Source organism: Rhinopithecus roxellana, chromosome 11 (assembly GCF_007565055.1).
Source record: "Rhinopithecus roxellana isolate Shanxi Qingling chromosome 11, ASM756505v1, whole genome shotgun sequence".
Classification (NCBI taxonomy): domain Eukaryota; kingdom Metazoa; phylum Chordata; class Mammalia; order Primates; family Cercopithecidae; genus Rhinopithecus; species Rhinopithecus roxellana.
Genome location: NC_044559.1, coordinates 132,967,418 through 132,982,264, shown reverse-complemented (window position 1 = coordinate 132,982,264; position 14,847 = coordinate 132,967,418). Strand labels below are relative to the sequence as shown.

The 14,847-nt window shown below is 43.6% G+C and overlaps 1 protein-coding gene and 1 pseudogene across 2 annotated transcripts in view; both read left to right on the top strand.

The window, feature by feature from the left end:
- Window positions 1-2,461: 2,461 nt before the first annotated feature.
- Window positions 2,462-14,847, top strand: part of MCU (mitochondrial calcium uniporter) — a 216,325-nt gene continuing 203,939 nt past the window's right edge. For both annotated transcript variants that reach the window (XR_004060001.1, XM_010373070.2), the window contains exon 1: window positions 2,462-2,632. Coding sequence is in view for 1 of the 2 variants with exons in the window: in XM_010373070.2 (XP_010371372.1) it covers window positions 2,483-2,632 (150 nt within the window). In the remaining variant the exon portion in view is untranslated. The remainder of the gene's footprint in view (window positions 2,633-14,847) is intronic.
- Window positions 6,634-6,716, top strand: LOC115900644 (annotated as a pseudogene).

Sequence of the window (14,847 nt, the reverse complement as noted above, 5' to 3'; positions counted from 1 at the left end):
TATATAATGTGTGTGTATATACAGGCGCGCACACACACACACACACACATATACACACACACGTACACACACATAATTTTTTTTAGGTTTGAGAATGACTTTTTGTTGAGCTATCTACACTTTCTCCTTATCAGGCTTGGCCAACCAGCTCATGTGAGATATGTCCTTTGCAGCTATGAAGAAGTTTTTCTCTGTGAGGAGATAATTGATATTTGTTTCAATTAATTGCTGGCCTTGGATTACTAATACCCAGAACTGAGTATAGTCAGTTAATCTTCAGATTTATACAGCCTACCTCTCTCTGGTGCATCAGTGGTTTTGTCTTAGTAGATAAAAGATGACACATTTTGGTAAATAGGTAGGAAGAAAGCTTTTGCTAATACCTCCAGTTTCATGTTTGTGACTTAAAAATATTATTTACTTAGTTCTTTTGCTAATGCACATGAGTAAATCTCACTGCAGGATGCACATCTAATTTTCATACTTGGAAAAATAGAGTAAAGGCAATTCTAGTAAAATTCCTTAAAGTGGAAAGTGGAAATGAAAGGAGCAATCCTGATTCATAGCTAGATCTGGTGAAGGCACAGAAAATAAAAACAAATCTAAAATCCATGGTGATCTCTGTAAGAAGGTGTGAAGGGGTGAGAGAGAAAATGACACAGCATGAGTAAGTACATCAAAAGCAGTTTAGGATAAATATAGATGGGTGGAAAATGATTGCAAGGGAAATTGTTCCAGGAATGTCATGGATTTCCAATGAGGGGGATTACTGTGTGCAGCTGTTGAATGGGGGCTCATTCTTGAGGTCTCAATTTCCACTTGTTGGGTAATAAAGCCTTTTGGGTGAGTGACGTGATATCTCACCTGGAGAAGCCAATCATCTCACTGTTTTGGGGTAGGTGGGGCATAAGGATTAAACAAACAAAGACTTCCACGTAATTTTTTAGCTATTCTTGGCCAAGAAGGTACCATTTCAGTCAAACTTTAAATAATATTCTTAGAACAGTGATAATATTTTCTTCGTATTTATGTGTGTGTTTTGTTTTGGTTTTAAATTTATCATCTAAGGCTATAATACACTACAAAGATGTTTTCCAAAATTTAAAATAATGCTTGTATTTGCTTCCCAAACTATTTTCCTGCTCCAGATTTTAAAAAGAGGTGTGAGAATTTAATCAGCCCATAATAATAAACAGATAGCAAGGAAATCCTCTTTTAAGGAAATTCAGGACCCAAAATTTTTCTTAGGCAGTATTCAAGGAGCCCTCATTGTGAGTTTAAGTGGAAAGAAGTATTTTTCGCGAGAAAGTGATTGTTATTCCAAAGTGTATTCTGAGAGCTATTTTGGCAAATTTATGAAACATCATTAAAATAGCCTTTTACATGATTTTTTTTTTTTTTTTTTTTTTTTTTTTTTTTTTTTTTTTTTTTGAGAGGGAGTCTCGCTCTGTCGCCCAGGCTGGAGTGCAGTGGCCAGATCTCCGCTCACTGCAGGCCCCGCCTCCCGGGTTTACGCCATTCTCCTGCCTCAGCCTCCCGAATAGCTGGGACTACAAGCGCCCACCACCACGCCAGGCTACTTTTTTGTATTTTTTAGTAGAGACGGGGTTTCACTGTGTTAGCCAGGATGGTCTCCATCTCCTGACCTCGTGATCCGCCCGCCTCGGCCTCCCAAAGTGCTGGGATTACAGGCGTGAGTCACCGCGCCCGGCCTTATATGATTTTTTTATTACGTTATTATTGTGTTTTGTTTCTGTAAATGCACACAAGGTCAAATATGGTAAAATAGTGCTGTTTCTGTAGAGTGTAAGAATATCAGTATAAAGGTGCTGTTAAAATGAATTGGGTATTTGAGATGTATACGGGTCTGTTAATTCACTTTGATGGCATGTACTCATTCTGGGACTTTGATATTGTAATCGTTCTACCCCCTCCTATACTATGCTACACATCACAGTCATTAGATCACTCTGTGATGCAGGGTTAATTTCAGCATATCTAAATATTATCAGTTATGAATGATAACTCTGGGCGTGTAGTTGAGAGTTACAGCATACAGTTAATGGTTATTAATTTGGTGCCTATTTTGCCAACTTAGAACACTCACTTAGAACTCTACTTAGAACAAAGCTTTTCACAAATATCTATATCCCCCGTTACCCTTATCATAGTTCTACCGTTGGTGAAGATTAGCTGAACCGAACATGCCATCTCTATTGCTGTTATTTTCACGGGCTTGGGTGCCAATTACCGGTTCCCTAGAATTTGCCCGTAATTGACTATGTTCCACTATAGGTAACTCTGGAAGTGACAGGCAGCTTCCAATGTGGTTCTCCCGCCTGTCGATTGGGCCTTGCAGGAAGCCCCGCCTCATCAACTCAGTCAAGGGCGTTAGTTGGCTCGGCGCCGGTGAGTGGCGGGTCTTAGCTCCGCCCCGGCCGTCCGCTGCGCTGCCTGGGTCGGCGCCGTTTCCAGTTGAGAGATGGCGGCCGCCGCAGGTAGATCGCTCCTGCTGCTCCTCTCCTCTCGGGGCGGCGGCGGCGGGGGCGCCGGCGGCTGCGGGGCGCTGACTGCCGGCTGCTTCCCTGGGCTGGGCGTCAGCCGCCACCGGCAGCAGCAGCACCACCGGACGGTGAGCGAGCGCGCCCGGAGGCTCCGGGGAGGGCGGGGCGGCGCTGGCGTGTGGGAGCCGCCGGCGGGCAGGCCGCCGGGGCAGCAGGCGAGTTACCTCAACTCCCGGCCGCTCCCGAGGTTGCCGGGCACCGAGGAGCCGCCGTGCCCTTCAGGCGCCTGCGGCGGCGACCAGGAAGGGAGGGCGGGCGGGAGGAAGCCGAGAGGAGGAGGAGGGGCGACGGCGGGGATGTTCCCGCAGGACTGGGGACACCAGGGCGGGGAAGGCACGGGACTGGAACCTCTCCCCGACCCCCCCCAATCTCGGTCCCTCCCTTCTTCGTTCTTAACAGCCCTGCCCCAAGGCTCCCGAACGGAGCCCGGTGGAAGTTGTCCCCTTTCCCTCCTCCTCTGGGCGGGTTGGGGAGTCCTGAGTTGCCGCGGCCGCCTTGTGTGTGCCAGGAGAGTGGCAGTGCCATGCTGCTGGGAGCTGCCCCGGAGAGCAGCCCAGGACCCCGGCGGGGCCGCCCCTCGTCCTCTCTCGTCCCGGAGGGGTCGGGCAAGAAGGAAAATCAAACTTTATCCCCCTCTGTGACTTCCTGTGTGTGTGTGTGCATGGGGAACCAGCTCCCTCGAGATGGATGCTGCATTGCTTCAGGAGGCAAGCTCCATCCTCTCGGGTTCTTAAAGGTGCTTTTGGGGGTCCTTTCGAGGGCTACTGTATAAGCGTGTTCACGCGTGCCTGAGCGGGAAGGGTGGGCAGCAGGCACAGGAGAAGCGAATATGATAAGTTATTGACAGAGGCAGAGATTTGGTGGTTGTATTAACCAGTTGTTGCTGGGTTTCATTGGCTGGCAGAAAAGGAGGATTTCTGTTTGAACACTCTTGGGTGAGTGTGTGTGTGTGTGTGTGAGAGAGAGAGAGAGACAGTGTGAGAGAGATTTCTTTTTTCAGTTGCAAGAGATGAATTTGGCATGGAGTTCTTAACAAGTCAGGAGGTTTCCTTCCTTTGGACTTTCTAGACCTGTATGTGTTGGTCTCTGGCCACCTCTGAGGGAAAGAATGTAGGTTTTATTTCCTGGGGCTGAGTTGTATAGTGTGGTTATTAGAGGATCACTGTAAACAGCCTGATAGGAGAAACTACAGTAGTACCTTCAACCCTCAATAAACACGTCACCTGCCTTGTTCTGATCATAGCTCTTAAGAGGAAACTGAACTGGAGCTCTTCAGAGAGGATTCTCCTAAGGCCAATGACAACATCAAAATCAAGTGTGTGAAAGAGCTATGAAAAGACCTAATGCTCTGCACAAGCAAGGTGGTATTGTTATTATTAGTCATAGGTATGGACTCTATCCTCATTCTTGTGAGAAGATTGTACCTCTTTTTATTTGGCATACTGGCATATTGCTTTGTTGAAGCTTTTGGGTGAGAGCCGAGCTTTTCCACAGTTCAATTTAATTTGCTTGTTTCGTAGCCTCCAGTTATGTGTTTTGTCCTCTTAAAAACATAAGGCCACCCCAAATTTTGATTGCATTCCCCTTTTCCTCAAACTATTTAAAGGCTTCCCAAGTTGTACTTAAGTCCATATTTTAATAAGACATCTTCTGACTTTGCACAGTTTTTAAGACTGTTTGGGTGTGATACTCATTTAGCGTTTTAAAAAATTTGTGCCTTGTATATTTTCCACTATGCAAATTTGTCAGGCTGTGAGTGTCTCCCTTGTGGGGATGCTTCATGAAGGTGTTCTCTGTACTATTCTAGGGTGAGTAAAAATGAAGTGCTGAATTTGTAACTGAAAGCACAATTAAAATGAAGTGTTATTTCTAAAGGGCAGGAATGTTACGGGAATGGTGACTTGTACATGAGTTTAGAATTGTAAGATTTTGAAAAAAATCGAACCTGATTATTTAAAATATATAAACAGACTTTTTATTTTTCTACAATTCTTCTGAAGCCATCATATATACAGCTGTTTCCATAGGATAGTCTGTGATTCCTTACAAGACATTCCATTTAAAAGATATTGAGGCCCTGAACAGAAAGAGACTTAGCCAAGGTTACGTTAGCTAATACGTAACAGTTTTAGGACTCCTACTCATCTGAGATATTCTCACCCTTTATTGTGTTCCTTTTATTGTAAAGTGCAAATGCTCCTTTACATCTCTCTACTACCTTGTACAATGTACTGTTATCCGTTAGGAAAGTATTGCTATTTCAAAACCCCATGAATGGGAATTCTCCTGTAAGTAGGGTTGATTTGAGTACATATATTAGGTGAATATGGGAGCAAACAGCTTACCAGAAAGAATAGATGTTCTGGTAAAGTTCCCTGAGAGACGCTAAGGTTGAATCTTGCTTGGGAGACATCCTGTGTATGTGCAGCAGATGGCAGTCTGCATTGGACTGGATCACAAGTCAGTTTGTGCCACTTTTGTTCTGCTGTATGGTATGGTAAATTACAACCGGGGGGCATAACCAGTTACAGCACTACCTAATTTTTTGAGTGAGAAATTCATGTTTTCCAAGTTTCGAGAATGAGTCCAAAGCAATACAGTAGCTCAGCTAGTTGGTAAGTGCAATTATGAAGTTATAAACTTAGTTCGTCCCCTCCCCCTTCTCTATTATATCTTGCAGCTGAGTAAATAAGAGTAAAGGTACAGGGGCTTATTCAATATTTTTAGCACCATCTAGTGTAATTTTTTTCCTTCTCTCCAGCTTTTGACTGTAACCAAAACTGATGTAAAATGTTTGTTGCCTGCTTTTCTGTATGGTTAGTGAAGGTGGCTGCTATTTTTAAGGATGGTTCTTCGAAGAGGAACTGCCTTTCACTGTGAGCTGTGTAATTCCATTGCTAAAACAAACTGTTTCATGTCTGATTATGACAGCCCCACTGTTGGCATTTTCTAACAGTTAACGGCTATGCTGAATTACTACATCTTTTATTTAAGTCTGTCATTGTCCTGTTACAGTTTGTGACTGACTTGCTCTACTTTACACATCACAGTTCTTTTGGCAGTGACATTGTTTCAGCTTAACCTGAAAGTTTTAACAGGTTACACTGCCTGATACAGAGGCAGGTCCTAATTCTTTAATTAAGTTCCTCATGGTCTGGCCCAATCTTATTATGCCAGATTCATCCCAGCACAAATATTCTATTGTACTTAAACTAGTCTCTGCACTGTCCCATACATCCATACTAAACCTTTATGGATTTTTTTGTAGCTGAATTTCAGCCTTTATCACCCCAATCACTCCTCTAGCCTCTAAGGTTCATTTCAGGTTACAGACTGTGATGTACAATTCCCTTTGAATCTAACATTCTCACTTTACACGTGAGGAAACCTAATAAACTGAGGAAAGTGACTGTTAAGTTATGTTTGTGGTTACGAACAGACCAAGGATTAAAATTCCTTTACTTTTTTTTTTGATACAAGGTCTCGCTTTCTTACCCAGGCTGGAATTCATTGACACTATCACAGCTCACTGCAATCTTGAACCCCTGGACTCAACCTGTCCTCCCACCTCGGCCTCCCCAAGTAATGTGCACCACTGTGCCCAGCTAATTAAAAAAATTTTTTTTGGCTGGGCACGGTGGCTCACATCTGTAATCCCAGCAACTAGGGAGGCTGAGGCGGGCAAATCAGGAGGTCAGGAGTTGGAGACCAGCCTGGCCAACATGGTGAAACCCCATCTCTACTAAAAATGCAAAAATTAGCCGGACATGGTGGCAGGTGCCTGTAGTCCCAGCTACTCGGGAGGCTGAGGCAGGAGAATCACTTGAAACTAGAAGGTGGAGGTTGTAGTGAACTAAGATCATACCACTGCACTCCAGCCTGGGTGAAAGAGCAAAACTCCATCTCAAAAAAAAAAATTTTTTTTTTTTGGTAGAGACAGGGTATTTCTACCAGGCCGGTCTCGAACTCCTGGACTCATCCTCCCAAAGAGCTAGTATTATATGTGTAAGCCACTGCATCTGGCCTAAACTTTTTTTAAATGGAGATGGATTCAAGAATTCCTAGTGTGAAGATGATACTTTCAGGGATAATTTCTATAGTTCATTACTAGAAAAATTTCTCTAAATGTGTAGAGAAAAAAAAATTCCTAGTTTGAATCTTGATTTGTATAATACCTGATTCTTAACCCTTTTCTATTTTTATTCTGTCCTCTCTGAATTCTGATGAGATTTATTATCTTTAGGACACAGATTGACACCGACATGTTTTCTAAATGTTTTATTTGTGGGCATCTGATCTTACTGGGGAGATAAAGCAATGATGTGTATCTTATTACTTTTGTGGCTCATAGACTCTAGCACAATGCTGGGTACATAGGTGATGCTCAGACAAGCATTAATTAGCTATGTACCCCTTTTTCTGCTTGCTGGGGAAAAGATATGCCCTTTATCTCTTCTTCCTATCCCCCTACCCCCGGTTGGCTTGCTTAGTAGCCTTCCTTAGGTAACCACATTTGGAGAATTGCTTTAAGCTTAGTATTGCCAGTGCTGTCTTTGGTTGTGTATTACACTTCTTTATGGTGGATTGATGGAAAGAGTTGGTACCACTGGAGTAGCTCAGCAGTGGTCACTAGCTTTCTGACAATAGCCAGCAAAAGTATAGTAATTACCCAGATTATTACAAGTATATGTTTGAATCAGATTCCACATTTGTTGGTTTATTCTATATTAAGATTTTGAGAGTTCTGGATAAATATGTTTAAGAACAGACTTCTATTTGTTTATTTTTTTTAGATGGAGTCTTGCTCTGTTGCCCAGGCTGGAGTGCAGTGGCGTGATCTCTGCTCACTGTAGCCTCCACCTCCTAGGTTCAAGTGATTTTCCTGTCTCAGCCTCCCAAGTAGCTGGGCTTATAGGTGCGTGCCACCATACCCGGCTAATTTTTGTATTTTTAGTAGAGACGGGGTTTTGCCGTGTTGGCCAAGCTGGTCTCGAACTCCTGGCCTCGGGTAACCCACCTGCCTCGGCCTCCCAAAGTGCAGAGATAAAAGGCATGAGCCACTGCACCCAGGCCAGACTTCTTCTATTTTTTTTTTTTTTTTTGAGACAGAGTCTCACTCTGTTGCCCAGGCTGGAATGCAGTGGGATGATCTCGGCTCACTGCAGCCTCCGTCTCCCGGGTTCAAGTGATTCTCTTGCCTCAGCCTCCCAAGTACTGGGATTACAGGCGCACACCACCACACCTGCCTCATTTTTTTGTATTTTTAGTACAGACGGGATTTTACCGTGTTGGTCAGGCTAGTCTTGAACTCCTCACCTCATGATCCATCCACCTTCGCCTCCCAAAGTGTTGGGATTACAGGTGTGAGCCACCGCGCCTGGCCGACTTCTTTTATTTTTAAGGAAGCAACCATTCTTTTTTTTTTTTAATATATTTTTTAGAGACAGTCTTGTTCTCTTAACCAGGCTACAGCGCAGTGGTGTGGTCATAGCTTGCTGGAGCCCTCAACTCCTGGACTTAAGCAGTCCTCCCATTTCAGCCTCCTGAGTAGCTGTGTATATAGGCATGTGTCACCATGCCTAGCTCATAAAGACTTTTTTTTTTTTTTTTTTTTGGAAACAGTCTTGCTATGTTGCCCAGGCTGGTTTCTTAACTCCTGGCTTCAATAGATCCTCTCACTTTAGCCTCCCAGAGTGCTGGGATTACAGGCATGAGCTACCACATCCAGCACAAAATCTTGCTTATTTTAGGCCGGGCGCGGTGGCTCAAGCCTGTAATCCCAGCACTTTGGGAGGCCGAGACGGGCGGATCACGAGGTCAGGAGTTTGAGACCATCCTGGCTAACACGGTGAAACCCCGTCTCTACTAAAAAAATACAAAAAAAGCTAGCCGGGCGAGGTGGCTGGCGCCTGTAGTCCCAGCTCCTCGGGAGGCTGAGGCAGGAGAATGGCGTAAACCCGGGAGGCGGAGCTTGCAGTGAGCTGAGATCTGGCCACTGCACTCCAGCCCGGGCGACAGAGCGAGACTCTGTCTCAAAAAAAAAAAAAAAAAAATCTTGCTTATTTTAAAACTCATAAAATATCTGAATGAATGATCTTGGATATCTTAAAATTCTGATTATTTGAACTTTTCTAAGTCCCGAGTAGCTTTTCTTTATGCTTCATGTAACTCTTTTCTTTAACATGAAATCTAAATAGAAAATACAGCATCAAGAGTGGTGTAAGTCGGCCGGGCGCGGTGGCTCAAGCCTGTAATCCCAGCACTTTGGGAGGCCGAGACGGGCGGATCACGAGGTCAGGAGATCGAGACCATCCTGACTAACACAGTGAAACCCCGTCTCTACTAAAAATACAAAAAAAAAAAAACTAGCCGGGCGAGGTGGCGGGCGCCTGTAGTCCCAGCTACTCGGGAGGCTGAGGCGGGAGAATGGCGCAAACCCGGGAGGCGGAGCTTGCAGTGAGCTGAGATCCGGCCACTGCACTCCAGTCCGGGCGACAGAGCGAGACTTCGCCTCAAAAAAAAAAAAAAAAAAAAAAAAAAAAAAAAAAAAAAAAAAAAAAAAAAAAAAAAAGAGTGGTGTAAGTCAAAGGCAATACATTGGTAGGAAATCATTCAGATGATGTTATTAATGAAATGCTATTTGATTTCAACTTCAAACATGAGGCAGCCCTAAAACAAAAAATGATTTGCTATCAACCGCTAGGATGTTTTTATTTCTTCTTACGTTTTAGCTTTGCATCCCTATAGATTTTCTTAAAAATTACTGTTTGTTTTCCTGTGATTAAGGTCAAGATTACCTTTTAATATCTCAGGATAGCTGAGACAGAGCCTCACTCTGTCGCCCAGGCTGGAGTACAGTGGCGCAATCTTGACTCACTGCAACCTCCGCCTCTTGGGTTCAAGCAGTTCTTCTGCCTTAGCCTCCCGAGTAGATGGGGCTAAAGGCACGCGCTACCACGCCCAGCTAATTTTTGTATTGTTAGTAGTGATGGGGTTTCACCGTGTTGGCCAGGCTGGTCTTGAACTCCTGACCTCAGGTGATTGGCCTGCCTCGGCCTCCCAAGTGCTGATATTACAGGCGTGAGCCACCATGCCCAGCTCTTTATTCTTTTTTTTTGAGACAAGGTCTCACTCTGTCGCCCAGGTTGAAGTATAGTAGTGTGATCACAGCTCACTGTAGCCTTGAACTCCTGGGCTCAAGTGATCCTCCGACCTCAGCCTTTCGAATAGCTAGGACTGCAGGCACAAGTCACCACACTGGGCTAATTTTTAAATTTTTTGTAGAGATGAAGTCTCACTATGTTGCCCAGGTTGGTCTCGAACTCCTCGGCTCAAGCAGTCCTCCTGCCTTGGCCTCCCAAAGTACTGGGATTAGAGGGTGAACCACCATGCCCGGACCCTTTATTCTTTGATTAATGCCATACCATGGCTCGTGGATATATTAGAATTACTAGGATAACATGTTAGGAAAACTAAGATGTTACTGTGGAAGTTGTGCACTTTAAATAATCTTAAGAGTTGGCCGGGCGCGGTGGCTCATGCCTGTAATCCCAGCACTTTGGGAGGCCGAGGTGGGCGGATCATGAGGTCAGGAGTTTGAGACCAGCCTGACCAACATGGTGAAACCCCGTCTCTACTAAAAATACAAAAAAAGAGCCGGGTGTGGTGGCGTGCACCTGTAATCCCTGCTACTCAGGAGGCTGAGGCAGGAGAATTGCTTGAACCTGGGAGACGGAGGTTGCAGTGAGCCGAGATCATGCCACTGCACTCCAGTCTGGATGACAGAGCAGTACTCCGTCCCGAAAAAAGGAAAAAAAAGAACCTTAGTGTTTAGAGTTCAGTAAGACCTTATATTGAGGGAACAAGAGTATGAGCGGTGAAATGGCTTTTTGGTTTTTTTGAGATGGAGTCACTCTGTTGTCCACGCTGGAGTGCAGTGGTGCTATCTTGGCTCTCTGCAATCTGTCTCCCGGGTTCAAGTGATTCTGCTGCCCCAGCCTCCTGAGTGCCTGGGACTGCAGGTGTGCACCACCGCCCCCTGCCGATTTTTGTATTTTTAGTAGAGATGGGGGTTTCACCATGTTGGTTAGGGTGGTCTCGAACTATTGACCTTAGGTGATTTGCGTGTCTTGGCCTCCCAAAGTGCTGGGATTACAGGTGTGAGCCTCTGCGCCCAGCCGAAATGGTTTTTTTCTTAGTAGCTCAGCATGTTAATACAGAACTGGAAATGGGTCACGTATCTTCTCATTTTCCTGTTCAATTAGTTTTCCTACTAAATTACACAATTCTTTGTTTCATTTAAAACACTTAAGCTGAGAGTGGTTCTAAAAAGTGGATTGGGGTCAAATTCCTTTTTTTTTGGAGATGGAGTTTTGCTTTTGTTGCCCAGGCTGGAGTGCAATGGTGTGATCTCGGCTCACTGCAGCCTCTGCCCCCAGAGTTCAAGCGATTCTCCTGTCTCAGCCTCCTGAGTAGCAGGGATTACAGGCGCCTGCCACCACGCTGGACTGATTTTTTTTTTGTATTTTTATTAGAGACAGGATTTCACCATGTTGGCCAGGCTGGTCTTGAACTCCTGGCTTCAGGTGATCCCCCCACTTCAGCCTTTGAAAATGTTGGGATTACAAGGTGTGAGCCACTGTGCCCGGCCAAATTCTTAAAGTACCTAACTTCAAAGTCAGTCTCAAATAATTACCCTCTGATTTAGACTAAGCTTGATAATAACTGTTAAAAAATCTTTCCTCTGTAGGTTGAACACAAAAGGGAAACAATGCATTTATTTCATTGCACTTTGTTAAATGCTTGCAGTTAGCCTATGTAAAAATGAAAGTTGACTTCAAGCAAATTAATTTTAATAAGTTTAGTGAATTATTGGTCCATAAACTGTGTACACACTTGAATCTTTTATATTGATAAAAATATAGTTTCATAAATTTTATCACCAATTGGGTCTAAAGCATGCTAAAGGTGAACTTTTTCTAATGCAGTTCTGGAATAATTTGATGATATGACATCGCATTTTGACATCTCAAAGATATGAGCCTTTTCCAAATGTTCCTTAATGACGTTAATACTATTTATTAATCCAGAAGAGTGGGTATTAATTTTTATGCTTTGTTCCTAAAGTTTTCAGTTTTTATGTATTTTTTCTTGCTATTTATTTTCCACTTTATTGTTTGGGGAGTGTTTGTAATAATCATCAGAAAATTGCTGAGGAGTCTATTAGGTGTTTGAGACTGTGTAGAAGACAGTTAGAAATGTACAGTCCTGAACCTCTACTGCCTTGTAGGTATCAGTATCATTTAAACTTCTTTTTTGCCTGCTGAGACAGGCCTACTTTGTACCTCTTTTCTATGGTAAGTAATGTTAGAGGATGTTTAAGAGCACTGTATTAATATCTGCTTTAAACTTTAGTTCAGAGAAAGTTAGTGTGACTGATAAGTTGTCAGATAATAAGAGAGCATATAGGTTAGCTTGAACCACCTGGTTTCTACAGATAGAGGAATAGACATAGAAGAAACCATCTAAGACCTGAGGACATTGTTACTTCATTTAATTTTTTACCATAACCCTATGAGAGGTATTATCCCAGTTGTATAGTTTAAGTGTCATAAACTGGTTTAGTGCTAGGGATGCACTGAAAGCCAGCACACATGTTTTGGATTTAAGCCTAAGTCTGGCTAGAATGAAAACTGTACTGTTCTGGGGGTCAGTGTGGGTCATCCTTCCTTTTCATTTCTGCTCCTTTAGCATGTTCTTCCTCAAGCATCTACTGCTGTTTTCCTTCACGAGATCTTGACATCCTTCCCACTGATTACCTTTCTTAAATCTCTTTCCTCACCCTCCCCTCCAGGTGTTAGCTGTTAGAGGTCTGAGATATTTGCCTCTTGGAGATATTCCTAATTTAGTTTGGATTTCTAAAATATTCCACGAGCTACAGGCTCGTGCCTGTAATTCCAGCTTTTTGGGATACCGAGATGGGGGAATCACCTGAGGTTGGGAGTTCAAGACCAGCCTGGCCAACATAGTGAAACCCCCATCTCTATTAAAAATACACACACACACAACAATTAGCCAGTCATGGTTGGGGGGTGCCGTAATTCCAGCCACTTGGAAGGCTGAGGCAGGAGAATTGCTGGAACCTGGGAGGCAGAGGTTGCAGTGACCCGAGTTCGTACCACTGCACTCCATCATGGGCGACAGAGCAAGACTGTGTCTCAAAAAAAAAAAAAACGAAAAAGAAAAAAATAAGTCCCACCCAGTTAACCTGGTAATTATTGAGTTGCTTCTATACTAGATGCTTTTATAACATTCTCTAGTGTACTCTACAACAGTCCTTCTGGCAAAATAGTATTCCCATTGTACAGATGGAAAATGAAGACATGGAAAGGTTTGGTAACTTGGAGATATTCAGAAAATATCTGTGGAACTCCTGCATTTTGTGAGGCACTGCTGTGAGCATTGGAGAGAGAAATGCCTTTGTGCTGGTCCTAAAAGAGTTCACAGTCTGGCCAGGAGACATTGTAGAAACAGACTATAAGTGGCTGTGCTCCTTTTTTTTTTCCCTAAAGAATGTTAAGTCGGAGCACTTAGGACCTACCTGTGAGAGCTGAGGAAGGCTTCACAGAAGAGGTCTTACTTAAGAGGAAACATTTGGCGCCAGGCGCAGTGGCTCATGCCTATAATCTTAACACTTTGGGAGGCTGAGGCAAGCGGGTCGCCTGAGGTTAGGAGCTCAAGACCAGCCTGGCCAACATGGGGAAACCCCATCCCTACTAAAAAAATACAAAAATTAGCTGGACGTGGTGGTGTGTGCCTGTAATCGCAGCTACTCAGGAGGCTGAGGCAGGGGAATGACTTGAACCTGCAGGCAGAGGTTGCAGTGAGCCGACATGGTGCCATTGCACTCCAGCCTGCTCAACAAGAGCGAAACTGTCTCAAAAAAAGAAAAAAAAAAAAAAAAGCAAACATTTGGAAATATAATGTGACCGGAAAAGCATGGTCAGCATTCCGGGCAGCACCAATCTGACATGACCTCATGAGCGAGTAAGATGTATTTGAGAAGCAGCCATTGGTTTGTTACAACTGGAGTATGGGCAAGAATAGCTGGAGATTAGGCTGGACAATAGTACTTATGCCAATGATAGTATTTTTCAAGTATATCATGTGCCAAGAATTTCACGTAGATTATCTCATTTAATTCTTGTGATACACTATGAGGTACTGTTTTTATCCTCATTTTATAGGTAGTGAAACTAAGTTACCTACTGAGTTAAATTTGCCCAGGGTCACAGCTGTTAAGTGACACACTGTAAATGAATTACCCATGATCACACAGCTAGCAGATGTCACACCTAGCATATAAACCCAAACAGTGGCTTCAGATCCTGTCTCTTAACGGCTGTTTCTATGATGAGGGATCAGACTATGAAGGGACTTCTGAAGAAATTGAAATTTTATTCTGTAGGTCAGTGTTTTTATGTCTTGTTTTTAACTCAACCCACAGTAGAAGTACATTTTACACTGTGACCCAGTTATGTGTATGCATTGTACACACATAAAACTAAAGAATAGTGTCTGGGCATGGTGTCTCATGCCTGTAATCCCAGTACTTGAGGAGGTGGAGGCAGGCAGATCACTTGAGGCCAGGAGTTTGAGACCAGCCTGGGCAACATGGTGAAACCAGCCTAATGCAAAAATTAGCCTAGCATGGTGGCATAGACCTGTAATCCCAGCTGCTCCAGAGGCTGAGACATGAGAATTGCTTGAACCCAGGAGGTGAAGGCTGCGGTGAGCAGAGATCACTGCATTTCAGTCTGGGCGACAGCAAGACTCTGTCTCAAAAAAAAAAAAAAAAAAAAACCTAAAGAAAAGTTTCATGAAATAATATTTTTACTATGTATTTTATATAGTTTCTGTTCTGTTTTGTTAAAGAAATACTGGTTGAGACCTAAATTGATTTTACATCTTAAGCCACAGTTAGAAAAAATACTGCTTGTCCATAGGTGAGCCTCTGAAGAATTTCAAGTGGGAGAATCAGATGATCAGGTAGGTAATGTTGGCAGCAGTATGAAGGCCGTCTGGAAAGAATGGTACCAGAGAGGTAGAAGGACCAGTAAGGAGCGTCTCACTGAACCAAGGAAAAGATGCCTGAACTAGGACGGTAGCATTGTAGATACAGAAAAGGGAATAGAGAGAAGAGAGATTTAGGAAGTAGAACTGATAGAACTTGGTGATTGAATGTAGACTATCACTTACTACCAGTAGAAAGGCCATTCAATTC